The 25,984-nt window shown below is 39.5% G+C and overlaps 1 protein-coding gene across 1 annotated transcript in view; it reads left to right on the top strand.

Moving 5' to 3' along the window:
* CUBN (cubilin (intrinsic factor-cobalamin receptor)) overlaps window positions 1–25,984 on the top strand; it is a 384,343-nt gene that overhangs the window by 145,019 nt on the left and 213,340 nt on the right. Inside the window, exon 28 of the mRNA XM_006872611.1 lies at window positions 12,611–12,761. Coding sequence (XP_006872673.1) covers window positions 12,611–12,761 — 151 coding nt within the window. The remainder of the gene's footprint in view (window positions 1–12,610; window positions 12,762–25,984) is intronic.

Here is a 25,984-nt window from a genome sequence, read left to right as displayed (position 1 = left end):
CTCAGGAGAAAGAGGTTTTCTGCTCCCACAGGGATTTACAGCATTGGAAACCCTATACAGGATTGGAACCAACTAGACAGTTTCAACTAAACTTAACACCAATAACAACATATGCATACAAAAGTTGGACATTGAATAAGGAAGACTGTATAAGAATCAGTGCATTGAATTATGGTGTTGGTGAAGAATATTGAAAGTACTTTGGACTGCCAGAAGAACAAACAAATCTGTCTTGGAGGAAGTACACCCAGAATGCTCCTTTGAAGTGAGGATAGAGAGTCTTCATCTTTGATCCATTGGACAAATTGTCAGGAAGGGCCAGTCCCTGGAGAAGGACATCATGCTTGGTAAATTGGAAGGTCAGTGAAAAAGATGAAGACCCTTAGCGAAATGGGTCATCAATAGTGGCAGCAACCTGGTTGCCTAGGACCTGGTAGTGTTTCATTTTGTTGTGCACAGTGTCATTATGGTTCATAACTGACTCCACTGCATCAAACAACAGCAGTGAACAACAAAATGCAAATACCATTTATGCTTTAGAGATCAAAATATGATTAATTTCTACTATATTGAAAAGCAGAGCCTTCTTTTCCACGGCATTTGAACTTTCCTACAAATTGTGTAAGAAGTGTGGAAGTTAAAATCTTATTTTCCACTTGGACCAATACAGAGAATCAGATGGGATTTTGTATTTCATAGAGCAGCCATGGTCCTAGTTGTTGGCACCCCCTTAAACACTTCTGGGACTGATGAGTCGTGTTTTCTGGAACTGTCTGTTAAAAAAGTTTGTTTCTAGGATGCCTGGCATTTCCTTAGACTTTCCTTCTTAGACTTCAAAGATATGTTATACAATTCTAAGGACAACTGCTATTCAACAATGTACCTGAAAGGTGTGGGCAACAGTCATTTCATTCTATGTCTTGACTACCCTGTTCTGAGCATGACCTGGACTCAAATAAGTTTAAAATAAAGTGAATCATTTGGTCAATTAAGCCAAAAACTTTATAGTGTCATTAATCATAACAAGAGGCATTTTATTAGTATTTTAGGCTCAAAAGTTGCCTAAGTAACATGTGATTTTTAATTATAAAAAATTAAGAGAAGGGATGTTTATCTTGGTGAGATCAGAATCCCAAACTCAAAGAGAAATGCTGATCTTTTCTGACCAGCCTTTACAATGGCAAATTTTTGATGACTGCATTAGTTTGCCTTACTTAATGAGGTAAATATACTAGCCTTCAAAAAGGAGCCTTTGCTCTTGAGTTCTAAAGTAATCTGTTTGTTTCCCCTCTCATTATTTTGTCAAACATGAAGGACAGAATCAGGATGAATAACAAATAACTCTACATATAGTTTGAAAACTACCCTTTGGCCTCTAAGAAAAAGTTGCTCTGCTCCTCAGATAATTACACCAATGACAGCAAGTGCATACAAGGTCCCTTACACCATCGAATAAGCACACAATATGAATACAAATGCATAGGTCAGAATGTTAAATTTAAAAATTGATCATCATAGTTGTGGATTTCAATTAACTTTTGGTGAACTTTTACTTTGAAAATGCAATAGATTTTTCAATTGCAATGTTTCACAGTTGATTAAAAAAAGAAAGAAAGAAAAGATATCTTTATTCTCTACATTTTTGATTCATTTCACAAGCTTTCTCTTCCTGCTTTCCCTGAGTTGCAAATGAGTTTGGATGATGTTAAGTGTCATCCAGTCATTTCTGACCCAGAGTGACTCTGTATAGGGTTTCCAAGGAGTGGCTGGTGAGCTTGAACCACTGACGTTGTGGTCCAAACAAGTTTGCAGTCCAGCTTATTAGCCCACAGCACTACACCAGGGTACTCTATTGCCTTCTAGGCCAAGATTCTTTGATTTCATGTTTTGCTTTGTTTTTTAAATTAAAATTTATTATTTATAGTAAAGCAATTTTTATCATAGTACACCATAGGTGTGGACAAATGATGAAGCTTTCTGATCCCTCAAGAATTTGTTTTTTTAAGTTTTTATTGTGAATTGAATAATAGTTTACATGGGAGAGCATCAGTTTTACATTCATCCTATCACATTTCGTTTCATTGCAGTGATTACAATCCCCTCCATGCATCATCATTCAACACTATTTGCTTTCAATTCCTCTGTTTTGTTTTGTGGTTTGTTTTTTGTTTTGTTTTTTTGATGTACACCGAACCATTCAGGAATGTATAACTAATCAAACAACCACACAACCCCTTTCCCTCCCTGAGTCCAGAGTCCCCAACCACTCTGTCTTTCCACGTCCTTGTCTTTGCCTCCATCTCTGGCATCGCTGCTTCTCTGGATAGGGTCCCATTCTTCACTCTTCTCCCTTGATGGTCCCAGGGTCCTCCGCTTCTGGACTGCAAGATTAACCACTCCCCTCCGTTTGTTACAAAACAGCTATCTTTACATTTGCAACATTCACAATCAGTCCTGATGGCATTTATTCACTATTGAACCACAAAAATCTTATCCCCATCTCCTTTCAGCAGCCCTGTCAAGACAGGTTGAAAACCACTCTGTGGAGATTCTACCTTCCCCTGCATCCTCTGAAATGAAGCTCCCTCTTGAAAACTTGTAAGCCAGTCCCTTCGTGCCTTTGTTGCCTCCCCTCATTTTGGGTAGCCAATGTCTAAGTTGCCCATCCCTGTCAACTCAGTGTACTGAGGGGTGGGAATGATCCTTGCTGTAAAGATTCGTTTAAGCAACTACATCCATATGCATAGGTCAAGTTAATCAAATCATAGCAGATTACACTTTTTTTCCTCTTCTTTCTTCCACTAGTCGAGTTCTGTTCATCCAGCCATTGAAGCTAGGTTGAAAGGGTACTATCTACAAGTTTGGTTATTTTTGTGTATCTCCCCTCACTTCATATTAGCTGGATGCTTCACTCTCCACTCTAGTCCTCTGTGACTAAGTCCCTGTCCATGGGCTTAGGAGTCCCCAGGTCTCACTATTCTGCTGGCCAACCAGGTTGCAATCCAGGTTGACAGGAGTCTATTGAATGTGGTCAAATTTAGCCCACAGCTTCATTGCTGTTGTTCTGCCATTTCCCCTTATTGGTAGACCAACATGGTCACCAGCAAGATTACATGCCTGTTCATGTATTCCCTCTGAGTTTCAGTCTTAGAAGGGTCATGTTGTTTTAGAAACCATATTCCTCACTGCTCCTGAGTTCATCTGTGGCAGATGGTGAGGTCTTTAGGAGGAAGGGTAATATTAAAAATGCTTAGTGTTTCACTGTAGCAGGACAGTTAGCAAAGGAAACACTATGTTTCATGGAACTCCATGATCATGTATACACAGGAGAGTACTTGGCTTTCAAAGCATCTCACTTACCACTAGGGAGGGAATTAAGCACTTTCTGTTCCATCAGTGACTATCAATACCTATATTTGTAAGAAGTCTTCAGTCCCTGAACACCTGAAGAAGTAGTCTCATTAATAATAAAAACCTAGTTGCAGTAAGTAGGAAGCCTTAGGGACAAAATATAGTTTTAAATTAATGCTGGAGCAGATTACCTTATTTAATAAAACTTAAAAGGGTTACTTTTCTTGTACTGGGGTGGGATGTGGGGGTGAGCTTCAATAGGTTTGTGAAAAAATTCCACTATCTTTTCATTCCATTGATTTTTGGAAGCCCTCATCTTACAGAGCTTGATATACTTAAAGAAGATTATGGAGATAGTATAACATGCTTGTATGTGTGTATGTATGTGTGTGTGTGTGCTAGGTAACTATCTGGCAACCTAAAAGAGGATAGATTCTGAGATTGGGAATTTTTTTTTCAAAGTTTACCTATATTGCCATGTCAATAGGTCCCCAAAGATTATGCTTTATAAATAAATTTATCTGATCACAAAGGAATACATAGTTGCTGCTGGAAAACAGAAAAGCCTGGAGAAAATAAAAATAGCCCAAAGTTAACATCACTTAGCTATAACTAATAATAATATTTGGTAGTGTTTACTTCCTGTTATCTCTCTCTGTCATCCTGTACATATTATTCTTTAATAATATTTTTCACCTAAACAATAGCTTGTGGACACTACTCCATGCTATTTATTGTAACATATGACTTAGTGTCTTGCATTCTCTACCATCCCAATACATTTCATCCTTGCCTGTCATGGAACTTGTAGAAGTTTTTCAAATTTTCCCTATTATAAACAGTGCTGAAATAAATACCTTTGTAGTTAACTCTTTGTGCACCTCCATGATTAAACAATATTTTAATAAATTCAACTGAAATCAGCCTTTAGCTGTTGAAATGAGTAGCCCAAGTACATAGGAAGCAGAAGTAAAAATGTAAAAGCATGAAGAAGAACAGACATCAATTGGCCACAAGATAAAAAGGAGAGTATGTGGTCTGTGTTTGAGTCCGACCTCTAATTCAGAGTGACACAAAACAACTCCGAATGCGGTCTTTAGATGGATTCTTGCTTATGCAGCCCAGCAGCATGAGTAATTGTTTAATTTTAGATGGACATTTCATATTTCCTGCCCCACCCTACTAGCACATGGCAGTGGGGCTTTTCCTGTGCCCTGGGGAAGTGTGCCTGTGTATTGGGGAGCTCTGTGAGTGGTCATGTGTCTAATGGATGGAACTTAGCCTCTTGGGGCCATTGAAGAGCAGAGGAGGGTTTACTATCCATCCCTTTCAACATTTGCCTAATTTATCCTCCATAACCTGATTTTTTATTTATCCCCCACCACTTTTCTCACTCACAATGGAAGCCCTTTACCCTGCTTTATCCTACTCTCTGATTCTTGCTTGGTTATTTTCACTATTCTTATGGGAATATTTCAAAAGCCTTTCAAAGTCAAAGTAAGTTGTTAAAGTTCCATATTTGTCCAGGAGATTTGTGTGTAAAGTTCAGCTGCAGAATTCTTGATAACTACTTGAATGAGGCAGCTCCCCTAGATCCTGTTACAGTTGTTCTCTGGGTAGGGAAAATCTGAGAGATGCTCCAAGAATTTACCAATTCCCACCCCTTGGGGAGCTCCCTGGCTCCACAGCTTGAGCACAGGGTGGGGCAGAACAGGAAATAAGGAAAGGCTGCAACAGAAAAAAATATTTTTTTCTTTTTACAGTGTAGAGTCACTCTTTGCTAATTGTCTCTCTCCTTTGCCCACCCCACCTCACCAAGGCAACCCCAAACCACTTTTACTTTTCTAACATTCTCTTCTCTGTTATCTCCTGCTAGAATCCCACTGTCCTCTCTCTACCCTATCACAAACACTGTGCTTACTACACTCTCCCCAAATGTCATGGTATGATTTGCTTTGGGCACCCCACCCATCAGGATGCCTCAGTCTCCACACAGAACCAGGTTGTCATAGGAACCCATTATGCGCAATGGTTGTCTACCTCCTCTTCACTTGATTCATTTCATCCCTATCTGGTTTATGTGAAATGTTTTGTGAGTCAGCTCAAGTTCTCTATAGCTAACGCATTTCTTTTCTCAAAGATATTTTTGGACTGGGTTCTTTGGGAAAAAATGTTGGTTCCCATTGCCTCTGTCCAAGAGTTAGAATAACATTTTGTGCACATTCTTTATGCCAGGTCTCATACTAAATCTATTATATGGTTTGTCTGATTCACGATTCAGTCACTTTATGATGCCCTATTAGTACATAACTAAGGTAGAGTAATTTTCACAAGATTATATTCTAAGAAATGTTTTGAACTGGGATTTAACCCAGAACCTGATGAAGTTTCTATATTTTATATTTTGTTCTCACAAGAGAATATATTTTGTCCTCACAAGACAATTCTGTTCCAAGTTCATAACAATAATCTATTATTGACACTGATTTTTGAGCTCCTCTTGAGCTCACTAGATATGTTGTTGTTAAGTGCCTTCAAATTGGTTCCAACTCATAGGAGCCCTATGAGTATAGGGTGGATTTGAACCACCAATCTTTTGGTTAGCAGTCCAGTGTTTATCATCCTACGCACCACACCAGAATGCCCAATGAGTATAGTTCCCAGAAATTTAATCATCTTCTTTGCATTAATGAGAATTTTTGTTCTCTACGAATAGAGGATTTTCTCCTATACCTAGAATTCTCCTTCATGAAAGATGAATTCCTTCAATTACATATTAAACTCTAAAGTATAGAGTTTCCTTTGTAATTTTTACAAATTTGCCATAGGAAATGGACTTTTTCTTTTTATCCCTGAAGCTTCAATCCTTGATTTACTTTTCCTATAGTGTGGCGCTGTGAGTTAATGCACCAGACTACAAAGCCGTTTGAACTGCAAGGTCAGTGGTTCAAGCTCACCAGCTACTCCTCGGAAACCCTATACAGGGTCGGTATGGGTCGGAATCGACTCAATGGCACTTAACAACAACATACTTTTTTTTTTAATTCTGAAAATTAATTCTCTGCCATTTAAAAAAAATCTGTATTTTCCTCTAGGAAAACTTCAAGGAATCATGAAAAACAATATATAGAAAAAGATGCCAATCCAAATAGAAACTTTGTCAGTCACTGTGGTTCTGAAATGGGTTTTAAAAAAAAATTAGTCAATATACACATGCCATTCTCTTAGATATATGACATTATTCATTAAAATTTTCATTCATTACAGCTATAAATTTTCAAAATCATAAAATAATTCAGAAAGATGCACTTAAAAATCATATTCCCATTTTTAGAATTATTGCAATTCCTAAAGTTGGTATTTTCTGAGGAAACAGAGTTAGCTGAATTTAGAAGTTGAGGTTCAAGTGAGTTTAGAAGTTGAGTTTCCATGATTCTTAAAATTCCTACAAAATATTTTATTTTACATAACTTAGACTATAGCTATCGGTGATTGAGCACATTTTATATGAGAAGACTTCAAAAAGTTTGTAAAAAAAAGTTTTATTATCTTTGAATTTTATTTTTCAGTGAACTTTCTGAATCCCCGTTGTCTGTCTTCAGTATTATATATTTTATTCTGTATGAATCCTTAATGTTTGAAACAAGTCCACATACTGCAATTGGAGTGTGAAGTCACTAATGGTTTAATAAACTATGTGTGTGCCAAATGATAAAAACCAAGGAAAGGAAGTACCTAGAATTTGGTAAATGTGGCTTAGGCAAGAGATATCCTTCCTCTTTGAGTGTCCAAAGAGTAGTAGAGATGTTTTAGGCTAGAGTGGGGCTAGGCCTCTTAAACAACAACAAAAATTGCTAAGTGGCCTCCTGTAAGAGAATAATTGAAAATATTTTACTTATTAGGCTTTGAAATATATATTCACATCGGAACCGACTCCATGGCACTTAACAACAACAACAACAACAACAACAACAAAGATACCTTTAATGGGCCACTTAGAAATACATAAACATCACTTCTGGTATTTTAAAAAAGTATACCTCTCAACATTGTTAACAAATTAGATCTGCATATTCAAGGTGAAAATCTGAATTCTTTCCTTAATTACTAGTAGTTTCCTGTATCTGATCTTACTTCAGTTTCAAATAGTGTTCATACCAAGTAGAACTTTAGGTCCTCTAAAAAGAGAGGAAGTCTTACTTTTAGTGGGACCAAGCCAGCCTGCTTGCCCTGAGTTGCAGTGAGTCACAGCTGGAATGTCCCGTGGTTTACATTCTGCTCTGAAAACAGAATCAGAAACAGCATGCACCAACTGATTTCCATGGCAACCAGTATTTGTGTACTTTGAAAAATGACTGTTCCTTTTTGTGTGGTAGATTTACGCGGGACTGAATTCTAGAGGTGACGTTAGCCATCTGTGTGAATATAAACAAAAAACCTGATTTCATTTAGGGTAAACTTTAAGAGGACATAACATTGGAAGTGTAGGATGTTTGCTTTCCAATGGAGATAATGCTCTGCTTTCTTAAATTTATTGATTTATTTGACATTGCATTTTAGCATTTTCATCAGCGGCTATTTGAGATTTATTTCAATGCATCAGACCCTCCACTCGGAAGCAAAAAGAAACTAATTATCATTCTTCAGGGCTCACGTCAAGCACTTCCCCCCTACCCCACCCTTCGCCGCCCCATCCCTTTCACACTGTTAGTTAAGATTGCTGGTGACTGGGACTGAGGGACTTGAGTTCTATGAAATATTCCTATCTGGAAGGAAGGGGGAAAAATCCCTGATTCCTATGAAAATGTCTCAGCCTTGTTCAGCTTGAAGTCAAAAGTACTATTGTTGACTCTTTTGTTGTACTCTGAAATTTAATTCCTCAAACGTTGATACTTGTTATTTTTTCCAAAAAGCATAGGGAGATAATGATTATAGAGAAATTTTAATTTCTGTTTATTGGATACATTCAAAATAATTAAAGCTTTTGTCATTACACTACAAACCAAAGTTAGGAATAAGCCTTTAATGGGGTGGAAGAAGACAACGGAGCATTTGTTTGTTTGTTGCCATAGCTTTGCTTGTATTAACTCATTTTGAACAGAAATCCCTGCCTGGGTGGTTGCAAATGCTTAATGAACTCAACTAGTAGTAACTGAAAGGTTAGAGGTCTGAGTATGCCTAGAGGTGTCTCATAAGAATGGTCAGATATTTCCTTCTATTAAATCAGCCACTGAAAACCCCTGGAGCACAGTTCCGTTCTGACATATACGGCATCCGCATGAGGTAGAACTGACTCAACGGCAATTTGGTTTCTTTTCTTTTCTTTTTGGTCATGAACTGGAATCCCTAAACTAGAGTACTAGAATTAATAAAAACTCTAAACCTGAGGTAACTATCCCATCAATACTAAAACCTGTTTCCTTTAAGTTGATTCTGAAACATAGTGGCCCTCCATCAGACAGAGTAGAACTACCTCATGTGGTTTTCAAGGCTGTGAAGCTTTACAGAAACAGACTGACACATCTTTTAAGCCCCACATGAGTTTGAACTGCAAATATTTTGTTTAGCAACAGAGCTCCGTTAACCAGTTTGCGACCAGGAACCCAAACAACAACAACAACAAAAACTGCACTGCTTAGAGTCAATTCTGACTCATAGTGACCCTCTATAGGGTTTCAAGACTAAATCTTTACAGGAGCAGACAGCCTCATCTGTCTCCTGAAGAGCATCAGGTGGGTTTTGAACTGGCATCCTTGTGGTTAGCAACTCAGTGCTTATCCCACAGCACAACAAGGACTCCTTTTAAATTCCCTACAGTGGTCCAATAATTTAGGAGTCCACAAATTGTAACACTGACCACCTGATTCTACCTTCACTCTCACCGTTAGATGGTGGGAGAGAGATCTGAGGCTAAGGGAGTCTTGGCTTTTACTATTCCTTCTTTGTGTTATGTTGCTTCATTCTCTCATTCATGCCCTCATTATAACTTTTGTCAACTACCCAGAATGTTAAACGCTTGTTAACAACCATTCACAGTCAAAGCCGTAGCTTTAGAAAATATTAAAAGGAAGCTGAAATGATAATCATGAAAAAAAAATTCATCTTTATTCATTTGTTTAAAATACTTTAGTTTAGTCCTAAAGGATAAGTAATATAATGCTTTTCTGAGCTGCTTCCTTTAATTCTCTGTGGATCTTCTCCCAAATCTCATAAGAACAGTCATTTATGGGAACTCAGTGAGATAGGCCAAGACTTAGAAATACAGATTTATTATGAGTACTTCTCCTGACTACTAACTACAGGGTCTGCAGTTTAAACCCACCAGCTGCTCCTCAGAAAACCTTGTGGTAGCTAAGAGTAGGAAACTTTCACAATGACCTTGAACGACCCCCCCCACCCCACCCCTCCCACCCCCAACACACACACCCAACACATACACTTCCTCCTTTAGCAGAATGGCTAAATAGTATCCAGACTCTTTACTGACTAAAAGGAGTGTTGAACTTTAGCAATGTAGGACTCTACTATCAATCTAACTATAGAATTCAAATAGTGTTAAGTGCCATCGAGTTGGTTCCAACTCATAGTGACCCTGTATAGGGTTTCCAAGGAGCAGCTGGTGAGTTTGAACTGCTTACCTTCCAGTTCAAACTGACCTTGTGGTTCAGTGCTTATCCTACATTGCCATACCAGGACTCCAAAATAAATACAGGTGTGGCAAAATCATTGTATTCATTCCTTGACTGTACATTAAGAACCTTCTCTGCTTCAAGCCTTGCATTCAACATCCTGATCACTTAAGAGATACAGACATGCATAGTTATAAATAGAATTCAGAGATGTGTGATCATTTCCACAGAAGAAGTGCAAATAAAAAGCTAAGGGATTTCAAGGGAAAACTAATTCATGCCTGGCTATTGGAATCAGGGACATGTTAATTTTACTTTGTAGAATTTGATTATAGAGTTTTATATACTTATAAATATGCTTCTAACTATTTTGTGTCATATGTTTTAATAAACAAAAATAATTTGTTAAGTTTGTAGTTTTTTAAAACCATATTATACTTTATCCATAATAGATAAATACAAGTACTTAATCACAGACAGACTTTGAAGAAGCACTCTATAAGGCAGTAATCAAGGCTTTGTTGTTGTTTGTGGGCTCTTTTTTCTTTGTTGTTAGTTTGGAGATAGGTATCTGATGAAATTTAAATGTATGTATATCTGTATCTGTTGAAATAGGGTAGATGAAGAGTACACAATTGATTATAATCTCTATCGATAATTATGAAAGAACTCAGTAGGAACATTCCAAAAATACAAATATAAATGCCCAGTTGTTGTTGTTAAGTGCCATCAAGTCAGTTCTGACCCATAGCGACCCTGTATAGAGTTTCTGAGGAGCAGCTGTTGAGCTTGAACTGCCGACCTTGCAGGTCAAACAGCTTTGCAGTCTGGTGCTTTAACCCATAGCGGCACACCAGGACTCCAGATGCCCTGTTGGGTGGTTGGTTATGTGCCATGGAGTCGGTTCTGACTCATAGCAACCCTCCTGTACAGGGTCTCTGAGGCTGTAAATCTTTACAGGAGCAGAAAGCTCATCTTTCTCCCGCAGAACAGCTTGTAGTTTCGAACTGTTGACCTTGCAGTTCGCAGCCCGGTTCGTAACCACTACACTACCAATGCCCAGTAAGCATACTAAAAACAAAACAAAACAAACAAACCTTCATCGGCAAAGTAAGCAATAAAATGCAAATAAAGACAAGTGTACAAAAAAAAAGAAAAGATTTTCACTCTGAAATAAGACCCCAATTTTTTTAACAGCAGTCATTGTTATCAAGGGTCCACTCAAAGAAACAGTTCTGTAAACTGGCTAATGAGAGTATACGCTGTTATAAACATTTTAGTAAGAAATTTGAAAATGTCCATCAAGGGTCATAAATAATTACACTATTTGATTCATTCTCTTTTTAGGAATTTTCACTAAGGCGGGCGGTGGGGGTGGGGAATCAAGCAAATGTTTATATGGACAAAATTTGTTAATATCTCAAATAACTAGCAAAAAAATTATGAATGTCAATTGAGTGTATCAAGGCATTAATGTCACCGTTAAAAATTATGCTTACACAGGTTTTCGATGGCATGTTCAGTGACATTGAATATCTAGTCCAAGTTTGTACACACATGCACACGTATACCTGCACACACTGCTGTGGCATGATGGGTTAATGATCTGGACTGCAAAGTCAGTTTGAAGTACAAAGTCAGCAGTTCCATTTACCCACTGTTCCTCAGAAACCCTGTACAGGGTAGCTATTGGTTGGACCGACTTGAAGGCACTTAACAGCAACAACATATATGGGCTTCAGAAAGTTTGTGGGGCAATGAAATGAAAAGATCATGGATTTCCCCCCCAATTTTTCAAGCCCCCTCTGTGTGTGTGTGTGTGTGTGTGTGTGCATTCATATACTTATATGTAATGAAAATACTGGCAAGAAAACATGGTATTTTTTTGTATTAGCAAAATTATAACAGTGGCTTTCTTCAGTGGTATTAACCTTCATCTTTTCCTTTTTGTAGTTTCCTAAATTTCTTTAATTTTTTAACAGTTAATAAGTATTTATATCTGACTATGGTAACAGCTGTTACTTAGTGAGTGTCTCTTCTGCATCAGGAATTTTTGCATAACTCTGCCTGTATGGCATCACTAATGCATGCAGCCATCCAGTAGGATAGTCGCATTCCCCATCAAGCATACCAAGACTTAGAGAAATGAAGGAGTCTATTTGGGACACACTGAGAGCCGCAAGGTCAGCAGTTTGAAACTACCAGCTGTTCCGTGGGAGAAAGATGAGGCTTTCTGCTCCCGTAAAGATTTACAGCCTGTACAGGGTCACTATGAGTCAGAACTGACTCCAAGGCACATAACAACAACAATATTCAGGACACACTAAGATGTGAAGGTGGCCCATTTGGACCACCGTTTCCCTACTCTATGCCTGTATTATTCTTGGGAGGAGACATACTAAATGGGCATAAAACAAAACAACTGAGAGTTAGAATTCCAAATTTATTAGGTTTAGGATCAGATTCATCTCTAGAATGCTGTATAATTATCTGTATTTAATGTTAATCCTCCTGTACCAACCTATCTCAGCAGATTTACTCCTAACTTTTGCTGTGTAGGTAGACTGTCTTTGTTCCATCTGACAAACTGTGGAAGTTTTTTGCATTGGGAAGTTTCTTTTTTGTTTCAGCTCTATGACGGATCACAGAGGATGGGACGCTACTGTGGAACAGATATTCCCCCTCCGGGGAGTACCACAGGCTCCAAGCTTCATGTGCTATTCTACACTGATGGGGTTGGTAACCACGAGAAAGGATTTCAGATGCATTGGTTCATTCATGGTAAGCCCCGTACCCATCTCAGTTGTATTTAGCAGTTGCTATCTGACAAACACCAATCCCTTACTTGGAAACAATACAATCAACAAATAATGGAAATAGAGTATAAGCTTAAGAAAGCTTACTTAGACAATTAAGTGCTTAATTGTCTAGTTGGTATACTTAGCGAATTAAATCCTATTAGGGTTAAGAATAAAGAATACAATAGGATAATTGATGCAGTTGAGGCACAGTGTTGGAGGAGAATATTAAAAGTACCATGTGGGAGTGGTGGTGGTTATATACTGTGGAGTAGTCAGTTCCAACTCATAGTGAACCTGTGTAGGATTTCCAAGGCTGTAAAGCTTTACAGGAGCAGAATGTCTCATGTTTCTCCAGCATAAGAGCTGATAGTTTCAAAATGCTGTCCTTGAGGTTAGCAGCTTGAGCTGTAACCACTACACTACCATGGACTGTCAAAAGAACAAACAAATCTGTGTTGAAAGAAGTACAACCAGAATGTTCCTTGGGCACCAGCATGGCCAGACTTCATCTCTCATACTTTGGACATATTATCAGGAGAGACCAATCTATGGAGATGGACATTATGCTTGGTAAAGTGGAGGGTCAGAGAAAAAGAGGAAGACCCCCAACAAGATGGACTGGCACAGTGGCAGCAGCAATGAGCTCAAACATGTGAAAATTGTGACGTTGGCCCAGAACCAGGCACTGTTTCATTCTGTTGTGCATAGAGTTGCTATGAGTTTGTACCAACTCGATGATGTCTAACAACAACAACAACAGGGTTAAAAGAGGAGTCCTGGTGTGGCAATGTGGGATTAACACTGGACTGTTAACCACAAGGTTGGTAGTTCAAACCCACCAGTCACTCCTTGAAAACCCTATTCAGGGTCACTATGAGTCAGACCTGATTTGACAATACTTAACAACAACATCAACAGAGTTAAGAGAGAACCCTAGTGTGGTATTATAGGAAAAGCACTGGGCTGCTAACCTCAAGGCTGGCAGTTCAAACATACCAGCCACTTTCCAAAGCCTTATACAGGGCCTCTATGAGTCAGAACCATCTCAACAGCACACAGCAACAACAACAACAACAAGTTTAAGAGAGGAAGTGAAATAAAAAGGATCAGGATATGGATAACTGGCTAAGTAGTTACAACTGGAAACTGCCTAAGCAAAAGTAGGGAGCAGAATGAAATTTCTAGGGAGAACATCTGTACCTGCTTATGGCAAGCAAGTTTGCAAGGTGAGATGGGAGTTTCTTGGAATAGCATGAGAATTCAGACTGATATTAAACATAGAAAGAAGAGCAGAGATGGAAAGAGAAATAATATGAGTCCATCAGAGAAAGAGAAGGAGAGAGGAAGGACAGGGTTGAGGGGAGAAAGAGCAGAGAATACAAACTTGTGCCTACCAAACAGAGGAGAACCTCAGAGCCCTACAAACTGGTGGTTCAGGAAACAGGTAGAGAAAATCATTCTGCTGACGAAGAAAAGTCATTTTTAACAAGAGGTGTGAGACTTCTGTACTTGGCCTCATATGAACCAATCTAGGAGACAAGGGCCCCAGAGCAGTGGTCCTGAAACTTGGTCCCCAAACTGCAGCCTCAGTATCGCCTTGGAGCTTTGTTAGAAGTACAAATACTTGGTCAGCATCCCAGGCCCAGATGTACAGAATCAGCAACTCAGATGGGAGGGCCAACAATGTGTGTTTTAACTGACTTTCTCATGTAACTCTTCCAAGTCTGAGGACCACTGTCTTAGAGGTATCCAATCCTGACCAATGTAGTCCTTATGGATAGCTTAACAGCAACCATCAACCACGATGTTGGGGCCCATGATACCTTTCCATCATTTGAAAAATAAGTGAAGTTGCAAATTTAGCCAGGAATTATACACAGATACCTAAGCTGTGGTCATGCTATCAAAGTCCAGGGTGATCCCTCAGAAATGTATGTCATGGATGAAAAACTCTTAAGTATTATTAACATTATTATTAACATTATAGTGAATAACTCATTATATGAATGGTTGCTGTTGTTGTTAAGTGCTGTTGAGTCAGTTCGGACCCAGAGCAACCCTGTATAGGGTTTCCAAGCAGCTGCTGGTGAGCTTGAACCACCAACCTTATGAATCAAAGCGACTTTGCAGTCCAGTTCATTAACCCACAGCGCCACACCAGAATTCCATATGAATGGTAAAGCTGAATATAACTGAAAAGCTCTATTTTACTTGCTCAGTTAAATGTTAGATGTCCTATGGTGAAATCTATGGTAAATCATGAAAAATATATCTCTTCATAAAATGATCATAAGTTGGGAACTTAATGTATTTCTGTTAGAGTCTAAATATGAATTTTCAGTATTTGAAAATGGTCACTGGTAACCCACAGAGCTACTTAAAACTTGTAGTACAGATTTTTGAATCCCCAAAGTAAAAGAACTATGAAAATTAAGCTTGGGAGCTTCTGATTTATCAGAGGGGAATATTTAAGCTTAGAATGATCGATTTATTGGTTTGTTAAATGAAGGGACATAACTGACTCATCCCGACAGTCCACTCCATTTCTTTTATTCTGGGATTCGGAAACAGCGTGATCCTAAGGAAAATAGAGACAGTATGAAAAGACGCAGAAGGTACCAGAAAATCCTGGGAAATGATTCAGATATTAAGGGCTTTTCTCCAGAGTAATATTTTTCAGACTTTAGTGCACATATATATCAAATGGAGATCTTGTGAAAATGCAAATTCTAATTCAGTAGACCTTGAATTGTTGCTGCTAACCTCAAGGTTGGCCGTTCAGTACCTTCAAGTCAGTTCTGACTCATATTGATACTGTGTGGGGCTCCCAAGGAGTGACTGGTGAGTTCAAACCACCAAATTTGATGTTAGCAGTCCAGTAATTATCCTACAGAGCAACACCAGGACTCCAGACCTGGGGTGTTGTTGTTGTTATATATGTTGTTATATATTTATATATAACATGTATGTTATATATGCTGTTGTTATATATGACCCTATATAGCTGGTGAGTTTGAACTGCTGACCTTGCAATTCAAACTGACCTTCCTGTGCTGATATTACAGCGCCTCACTAGGACTCTACCGACAGACTGTATACAACTAAATCCTCTGATGAAAGCTCTGAGTTTTTGTTGGGAACATTTTTATCCTACCAGTTCCATTTGGAATCTATCTTTTTCTAGGGGAGTCAAAGACATTCTCTGTTTATTCTCTTTTCCTGTTTACTATTTCAAAAAATTTCTCCCAATTGCTGAAAGCTTGCTAAGCTTAGAGCCAGAGTTGTGCAACAATTTTACCAGTTTGGGCCAAAGCTGAAAAGTTTAAAACTGGCTGCCATCCACTATATAGAAATTATAGTGGAAAGAACCTTCTAGAATGGGATTTTTGGTGATTTAGATTTCTACAAAATTAATCAGCTCTCATAAAACTGTCATTCAATGCTATAGCCAAATACAGTGTATATTCTGCATCTGAACAATGCCCATACAAGAAGAGGGCACCAATCGAGAAGACAGGAAGCAGGAAAAAAAATCTTCAATGGGATGAATCTCCCTGTCTTTTATTACCCTTTGGAGATAAACTGTAGACATAAGTCAGGAGTTATTCATTCATTTTTTTCTTTCCACAGATAGTAAGGATCTATGTTGTGTCAGATACTTTGCTTGGACAGCAACAGAGGACTGACTCACATCTACCATGTTTCCTATTCTCATGGGGCTCCCAACTAGTGAGGGCACTCAACACCAGACAGAATGTCACATCAATAAAATAAAAACTGTGACCAGTGCTACAAAATGAGATGTGTTATGACATGGGTACAGACGATCTGGAATTTGGCCATGTCAGGAGGTCAGGGCAGTCTTCTATGAGAAAGGAATATTTGAACGAAGAACTAAAACTAAGCAGGAGTTGACTAGGCAGGTGAAAGAAGAAAGAGGACTTGAGACAGAGGAAAAGCCTTGTGGTTAGAGGAAACCGGGCAAGTGTGAGCAAACCAAGAAGTCCAGAGCAGGGGGCAACACTCGAGGAGGCTGGAGAGGTAAGCAGAGGCCAGACCATATGGATAATAAATAGGGTCTGAGAAAAGAGTAGGGCCCACACCTTGTTTTTTCCTTGAGATTTGTCATATTGCAAATAAGTGAGTTTTGAATAAGACCTTGAAGGACTGGGAGCAGCTTAGCAAGTTGTAGAACCTGAACACTTTATTCTCAAAAATTGCTCTCAATTGTGAAGTAATAGTTAACAATATTTCTGAATGTATGTCTGAATGGTGTGTGTGTGTGTGTGTGCACGCAGATGTGCGTGTGTGTTTGTGTGTGTGCTTGTAATATTAAGAAAAAATATTCAAAATATTGTCTCTATAGAGTACCCCTATTCCTCCTCAGAATCAAGTGGAAGACTCTAGCTCATTGCCCTTGTAGGTGCTCTTGTTCACCCAGTTAGAAGGGGTGACTTTAGACTCCTACCCTCATTTCATCAGAAACAAAGCACATTTTAGGCCCCTTTTCCTTCCTACTCTTTCCAAACTGTGTAATAATAAAAGCTCATAAAATATGCTGAGAGTTCACAAAACTGGAGTGACATCATTTCCTGAGCATTTCTGCTGAAGAAGGAAGAATCTCCATACATTTCATTCAGTAAGCCAATTAATAAATAAATCCACTTACAGAAAGCACTTCTTTATCGACCCTACAAAAATCTTCTATTTGCTTTGAGAAAACGAATCGACAGACTGGCCGTTATCTGTTGGCCCATTTTTAAAGTGGTGCCCTGGTGAAGTGAGATTAAACCACATCACCATGCCTTTATGTAAATCATCAAAGAGAGTCTCGCTCTGAAAATAATGAAATGGCCACAGTTGCCCGATCTGACTAATCAGTTCACAGTATTCAGCATTGACAGTATTGTCCAGAAACTGAATATCCTTCCTTCCTTGCAAGGCTCCGTCTGGGTTGTGGAAGGGAATGTAGAACTTTCTGCAAGCTCTGTGAATAGCGACCTCCCAGCCGGCTGAACACACCCCTTGTCTGTTCTGGTCTTAGGCTCCCAGAGGCCCTCTTTTACTGGGCTATGGAATCCCGCACACAAACAAGGTCAAGGAGCTTTGTGAGCTTTGCAAAAAGAGTGACATTTGCAAAGGGAGAGAACACTTCAGCTGGGAACCAGCAGGAAGGGCTAAGTGACATGTGATCAGGAGGTGATGTCACCCTGTATTTTCATAAAGGAGAGTGTGGCCTTTTCATTGGGGAGATAGATGACATCAGCCCCTTGAATGGGGCTGTTCCATTTGGTCTTCTATTTAGCCATTAATAAGAACTCTTAAGCTTTGAGAATTTTCTGAAACCCGTTTGGTAAGAACATTTGAAAATTTGATCAAGGTCTTTTACAGTGGATTCAGTTTGAACATAAGAGAGCACCTTCTTGCCTGCCTGTGGCCCTGCAGCGCCGTACCAAAAGGTTTTTAAGACTATATTTTTAGAGCATTGACAAACAACCCCCATGAGTTCAGCAATGTTTTGTTAAAACCTTTGCTCCAGTCCCCTTTCCCTCAAATGGTATTTTCAATAGTCTGCTTATTTTTGGTCTTTCAGGGACTTATTTGCAATTTTCATTTCTTTTGTGACTTAGAGTTAATTGTTTTGGGAAGATTGACCCCAGGTTATGTTCAGTAACTCAGTTACTCAATTTCCTGATGTATACATGCTGGGTAATTGTGCTTAGAGCACAGAGGGGGACAGACTGTCATACCACTAGATTTTGTTAGGAGATCTGCAGTGCAACCTCCCACAAACAGATTTGCAGTCATGAACTGCTTTATAGTGATTACATATACATGCACATTGGGAACATGTTGTTTTTAATTCAATTATTAACTCAAGCAGCCAATAAGCATATATTACTCATTGCCATTAGCAGGCTAACTAGTCACAGCCGTGTTGATTCAGACTCACGTCGACTTCGTGTGTGTTGGCGTAAACTGTGCTTTATAAGGTTTTCAGTGACTGATTTTTCACAAGTAGATTGCCAGGTCTTTCATTCAAGGGACATCTGTGTGGACTTGAGCCTTCAACTTTTGAGCTAGTAGCCAAGTTCATTAGCCATTCGCACCATCCCAGTACTGGAATATAAGGAGCTCTGGTAGCGTAGTGGTTACGAATCGGGCTGCGAACCGCAAGGTCAGCAGTTCAAAACTACCAGCTGTTCTGCGGAAGAAAGATGAGGCTTTCTGCTCCCGTAAAGATTTACACCTCAGAAACCCTGTTCAGGGTCACTATGGGTCAGAACCAACTCGACGACATTTAACAACAACTGAAATATAGAAAAGAAGGTGGTGGCATCCATATTTTTAGGGAGTTAGTCAGCTAATATGTGAAACAGACCAATATGCCAAGTGTCAAAACAGATGCCTTATTCATGATGTTGTAGGAACACAGGAAAGCATATTTAGGTTAGCTGAGAAAGTTCGAGAGACCCTCCAGAAAGGCTTGATGCTAAGTTTTGAAGAATGAGTAAGAATTAATCAGTTGCATAATTATCTGGGAAAGGAAGCATTTCTAAGTAGAAGAAACAAGCAGTTGTGGGAGAGTGAGATGGTTTCAGAGAGGACAAGTATTGCAGCTAGCGCATGAATTCTCAATAGAGGCATTTTCATCCTCAGTGGAGTAGAAATTGATATTTGGGGGAGAGGGCAGGTAAATAAAAAAATTTTAAATCACTCTTTTCATAAATAAAGCACAGATATGATAAGCACTAGACTGCAAACCACAAGGTCAGCAGTTTGATCCCATCAGCCGTTTCATCAGAGAAAAATGAGGCTTTCTGCTCCTGCAAAGATTTACAGCCTCAGAAGTCATATAAAGGGTCACTTTGAGTCAGAGCCAACTTGACGGTACGTAACAACATCAGCATACATCCAGTGGAAAAACAAATATACTGTATATTCCCACTGCCATCCAGTCAATTAGGATTCATAGTAACCCTATATAGGATTTCTGAGACTGTAAGTCTTTATAGGAACAGTCTCATCTTTCTCCCATGGAGTAGCTGGTGGGTTTGAGCTGCTGAATTTATGGTAAGCAGTCCAATGCCTAACCTACAGTGCCACCAGGGCTCTTTGTACAGTACATTGTTGTCGAGTGCTGTCAAGTAAGTTCTGACTCATAGAGTTTCTGAGGAGTGACCCTGCATAGGGATTCCGAGGAGTGGCTTGTGAGCTTGAACCTCCGACCTTGTGATTCAAATTGACTTTTCAGTCCAACACGTTAACCTGGAGTGTCACACTAAGACTCCTATACAGTATGTATGTAGTGTTAAAGTTTCATGGGGGAGAAAAGTATTCAGCAATATTCCTTGGGAGAGTGATGATAATGAACAAAACACTGAGCTAGTGAGTGATAGAGTTTGAGACATTTGTTCTGTACTTGGTAAAAGGCCACTGGTGGATTTTTTTAAGTAGGAATTTTAGTGACATTAATGGTTTAGAATAATAAATCTGGGAAGAAGGTAGAGGGATGAGTAGCAGGGGAGAGAGACTAATAGTGGAGAACAGTTCCAAAGTTATTTTCACAGAACAGGAAGAAAGCGAATGAGTAGGATCACATCTAGAAAGCAAGATAATGTATGAATGAGGTTTTTAGAAAGCATGATAGGCAGATTCGATGACAGAAGAGATAATAAATGTGTCAGTGAGATGAAAGGAGGTGTCGCAGATAGCTCTCACATTTCTGCACTAGCGGATTTAGTGCTTGTTTGGTGCTTAGATAAGGGACTCCTGGAGTAAGACCTGGTTTTGGAGGGAGAAACTAGAGGGAGGATGGAGATCCAATTTGAATATACTGAATTTAAGCTGCCGGTGGCGGCACAGTGATTAAATGCTCAGTGGCTAGTGGACAGGTCTAACCACAAGGCTGGGGGTTCGTACCCACCATCTGTTCTGTGAGAGAAAAATGTGGCAGTCTGCCTCCATAAACATTTGGTGGTGGTGGTGGTATGCCGTGGAGTCGATTCCCACTCACAGTGACCCTGCATAGGGTTTCCGAGGTTCTAAATCTCTACAGAAGCAGAAAGCCCCATCTTTCACCCAAAGAACAGCTGGTAGTTTCAAACTGCTGGCTTGAGGTGAGCAGCCCGAATCATAACCACTATGCTCCCAGAACGTTGGGAACTGTATGGACAGTTCTGCTGTTTCCTATAGGGTTCTATGAATCAGAATCAATTCAATAACTCTGGGTTTTGGTTATGGTGGAATATTCAGGTGATGTGCCCTTTGGGTATTTGCCTATTGTTGTTGTCAGGTTCCATAGAATTGGTTCCAACTCATCTCAACCGTATACACACCAGAATGAAACACTGCCCGTTCCTGCATCATCCTCACAATCATTGTTAATCTTGAGCCCATTGCTGCTGCCACTGTGCCAATCCCTCTCATTGCATGACCTTCCTCTATTCTGTTAACGCTTCACTTTACCAAGCATGATAGTCTCTAGAGATTGGTCTCTCCTGATACAATGCCCGAAGTATGAAAAAAGAAGTTTCGCCATCCTAACTTCTAAGGATCATTCTGACCATACTTCTTCCAACGCAGATTCATATGTAGTATTGCCTATGTAGGTTTGAAAATTCAGAACTTGGGACAGAAAAAAGTTTGTTTTAAAAGTATTTATTGTGTGTTGAATGATAGTTTACATGGGAGAACATCAGTTTTGTGCTAATCCCATCTTATTTCTTTTTATTGCAATGATTACAATCCCCTCCATGCACCATAATTCAACAGTATTTGTTTATATTCCCTCTGTTTTGTTTTGTTTGATGTACACAAAAACACTCAGAAATATATAATAATTTAAACAACCAAAGGGCACATTCTGGTAGACTGCCTCCTGGAAACCAGCGCACAGCCTTTCTCTTTCGATGAGTCTGGAGTCCTCAGCTACTCTGTGTCTCCATGTCATCATCTCTGCCTCCATCTCTAGTGCCACTGCTTCTCTAGATAGGGTCTCACATTCTGCTTACACTCTTCTCCCTTGATGGTCCTAGGATCCCCTGTTCCTGAATGTAAGATTAACTGCTCTCTATGTTACAAAAGGAGTCCAGGTCTGGCTCTGTGGGTTAATGCGTCAGACTGCAAAGCTGTTTGAACTGCAGGGTTGGTGGTTCAAGCTCACCAGCTGCTCCTCAGAAACCCCCTACAGGGTCGCTATGGGTTGGAACCAACTCAACGGCACTTAACAACAACAACAGCATGTTACAAAACTTTTACCTTTACAGTTGTGACAATCACGATTAATCATGATAACCATTACTCACTATTGAATCATAAGAATCTTATCCCCATCTCCTTTCACCAGACCCATCTAGACAAGATGAAAACTATGCAGTGGGGATTCTACCTTCCCCCACATACTTTAAAACTAAACTCCCTCTTGAAAACTTGTCAGTCAATTTGTGCCTTTATAGTCCCCCCATTATAGGTAGCCAATGTCTGTGTTGCCTGTCCCTATCAACCTTGTGTGCAGAGGGAATAGGTTTGATCCCTGATCTTTCCTTGTCAGTTGGTATTTTTAGCAACTACATCCATAAGTATGGTGGCTGTGTGCCGTGGAGTCAGTTCTGACTCATAGTGATCCTATACAGGGTTTCTGAGACTGTAAATCTTTACGGGAGCAGAACACCTCATCTTTCTCCCCGCGGAGCAGCTGGTAGTTTCGAACTGCTGACCCTGAGGTTAGCAGCCTGATTCATAACCACTATGCTACCAGAGCTCCTTTCCATAAGTATAGGTGAAATTAATAAAATTGTAACAATTTACACTTGTTTCCTTTATCAGATATCTTTATCTTCCTCTAGTCAAGTTCTGATCATCAAGCCATCAAAGCTAGGTCAGATGGGTACTATCTGCAAGTTTGGGGGCGCTTGTGCATCTCTCCTCACTTTTGAATAGATTATTTATCAGTTATGAATGTGATGAAATATTTGTGTCTAAAACCATTTAAGGTATACAGAAGTACAAAACTAGTCTTTGTGTTCAAGCTTTGTACAATGTGGTTATGAATTGTAGAAGTGGTAACTTGTAAGCTTCCTATTGTAAGAATAGTACGTGTTCAAAGTAGTGCTGTAAATTGTTCATGGTCCCCTGGGACTTTAAAACCCTTGAAGGAAGAGCAGAACAAGAGTTGATAGATGCTGCCTGGATCAATATCAGCAAAGAAACAGGTAAAAATTAGCATGATAGGTCATAAAAACAGTGAAATATAAGCTATACAGACCAACTAGGGTGAAATTTCATTTTGAGCTTAATGTACTAAGTTCAAGAACAAATAAGTCATTCAAGAACAAAGATGTCCCAAACCATAGGCTCTGAGGATCAGACTTTAGCCACCTAGCAGACATAGCAAAATGTCCCTTATCTGATTATTCAGTTATGCTGGTTAGTAATTCCATACATGAGCCCTGGATACCCACAGATAAATGTAAAAACCTTCCCTAAAAGCCGAGACTGTAAATTCCAAAAAGGCAAGGTTTATTCCCTCCCCCCCCACCAAAAAAAAAGCTAAAGAGGATAGAGAGAAACTCTGTTAACTGATGGTATGTGGAGGGGATTATAATCAATGTAATGAAACAAGGTATATGAATGTTTGAATGTGAAACCGATGATGTGCCCTGAAAACTTTCACTCAATCCACAATAAAAACTTTAAAAAAAAAACAAACAAAGATGTCAGTTTGAAGACTAAAGTGCACCTGACTCAAGACATGGTATTTTCAATAACCTCATATGCATGTGAAAGTTGGACAAGGAAGAGCATAGAAGAACTGATGCATTTGAATTATAGTGTTGAAGGAAAATATTAAAAGTACCATGGCCTGCCAGAAGAACAAACCAATCTGTGTTGGATGAAATACAACCACAATGCTCCCTGGAAGCCAGGATGGCCAGACTTTATCTCTCAAACTTCAGACATATTGTCAGGAGGGAACAGTCACTGGAGAAGGATATCATGCTTGGTAAAGTGGAGGGTCAGAGAAAAATTGGAAGACCCCCAATGAGATGGATTGGCACAGTAACAGTAGCCATAGGCTCAAATGTAGCAACAATTGTAAGGTTGGTGCAGAACTTGGCAGTGTTTCATTCTGTTGTGAAAAGGGTTGTTATGAGTTGGTACTGGCTTTATAACACCTAACAACAACAACAACAATGTTCTAGAGAGTGAGTGGACAATGCCAGAAGAGATTATGGTTGGAGAAGTCAGATATCATGATGATGAGAGACACTTTAGGGGACCCTGTAGGGTCCTGAGTACAGAGAGCTCAGCATAGAGATTTATAGGGTCAAGTTGGCCAAAGACCTAGGTTGGTCAAGCTCCAATGAATGTGCAACTGAAGAGTTATGTCATTAGCACCAACATGTACTTACACAAAAAATAACAACAATTGCCTAATTCCCTTTTCTATTTTCTTTTTGTTTTAGTAACTTCAGAGAATCACTGCTACTTAGGGGAGTATATGCTTGAAAACGAGTTTAGGACCTTTTTTTTCATTTGGAGATGATCATTCTCTTGTCTGTTGCAAGCCTTGACTGAAAGTAATTTTAGGATTGTGGTAAGCAGAATTTCCAGAGCATGACTACAAGACGAGGGATGTGAATCTCACTGTCTGACTTAGCCTCAGACTGAGACCTTTCTCTGCTGGTGATGGGGTTGCTTTCAGGGTGTCACTTCCTGCCATGCTGTGATAGATAAAATGTCACAGAAAGAGAAATGGGAAAACACCTGTCGCAGTCAGACTCTGAAGTGACCTCATTTATGATGAAAATGCACCTTTTTTTTCAGTAAGTCTCGACTCAACTCTGGTTAGAAATCGTTGTTGGTGTTGTTAAATGCTATAGAATCTGTTCCAACATAGCAACACTCTATAGGGCTTTCAAGGAATGGCTGGTGCATTTGAACCACTGACCTTGTGGTTCAACTTGATCTTGTAGTTCCATGTTTATCCTACAGCACCAGCCAATACAGACACCTGGGGCTGTTTTTATTATTATAGTGTAATACAGGTAAAAAAAAAAATCCTACTAGGTTTTAAATTTAAGTGAAAAACAAGCTTTAAAAAATCATTAATTTATAAGTAAGCTGTTCTCTGGGAAGCCATCAAGGCAAGCAATGAAGTTCCTCCAGGACAAACCCCACTCTAAGGCTGAGACTCAAATGGAATACATGAGCAGGCATGTAAGCTTGCTGGTGATTACACTGGTCTAATGGTGACTGGAAGAGGGGGAAAGGCAGCAATGAATAAATGGACTGAGTTCAACCATGGTCCATAGACTCTCGGTGGCCTGGAGATGAGAGAGAGAAGAGAAGGGGCTGGTTGGTCCAAAGTGTGGTGAGACCTGGGAACACCTGAGCCCATGGACAAGGACATAGCCACAGAGAACTAGAGCTGAAAGTCAAACATCCAGCTGTTATGAAGTGAGGAGAGATGCACAAGAACACCCAAACTTGCAGACAGTACCCTTCTGATATAGCCTTGATGGCTTGATAATCAAAACTTGACTAGAGGAAGAAAAAAAAAGCAATTTTGATAAAGGAAACGAGGGTAAATTGGTAAAATTTAATGAACTTGACCTATACTCATGGAGGTAGTAACTCTAAATACCAACATTGATGGAGTCTTCATATCAAGGACCAATGCTATCCCTTCTGTATATAAGGTAGATAGGTAGGGGCAACTTAGATTTTGGCTGTCTAAAATGAGGGTGCAATAAAAGCACGAAGTGACTGGCTTACAAGTTTTCAAGAGGGAGTTTAGTTTAAGAGTGTGTGGGGGAAGGAAGAGTCCCCATTGGATAGTTTTCATATTGTCTAGATGTGTCTGGTTAAAAGACATGGGGATAAGATTCTTATGATTCAATAGTGAATAATAGTTATCATGACTAATTGCGAATGTCACAATTGTAAAGGTAGAAGTTTGGTAACAAAAACAAGGGAGTAGTTAATCTTGCAGTCCAGAAACAAAGGACCCTAGGACCATCAAGGGAGAAGAGCACAAGCAGAATGCGGGACCTTATCCAGAGAAGCACTGACACCAAAGATGGAGGCAGAGATGGGGACAGGGAGAGAGGGAGCAGCTGATGACTCTAAGATTCATGGAAAGAGAGGGACTAAGAGCTGGGGGGGCCAGAAAGCAGACTTACAGAATGTGCCCTTTGG

Source organism: Chrysochloris asiatica, unplaced genomic scaffold (genome assembly GCF_000296735.1).
Source record: "Chrysochloris asiatica unplaced genomic scaffold, ChrAsi1.0 scaffold00206, whole genome shotgun sequence".
Taxonomy (NCBI): domain Eukaryota; kingdom Metazoa; phylum Chordata; class Mammalia; order Afrosoricida; family Chrysochloridae; genus Chrysochloris; species Chrysochloris asiatica.
The sequence above is the reverse complement of the archived record's forward strand: the minus strand, read 5'-3'. Positions and strand labels throughout refer to the sequence as shown.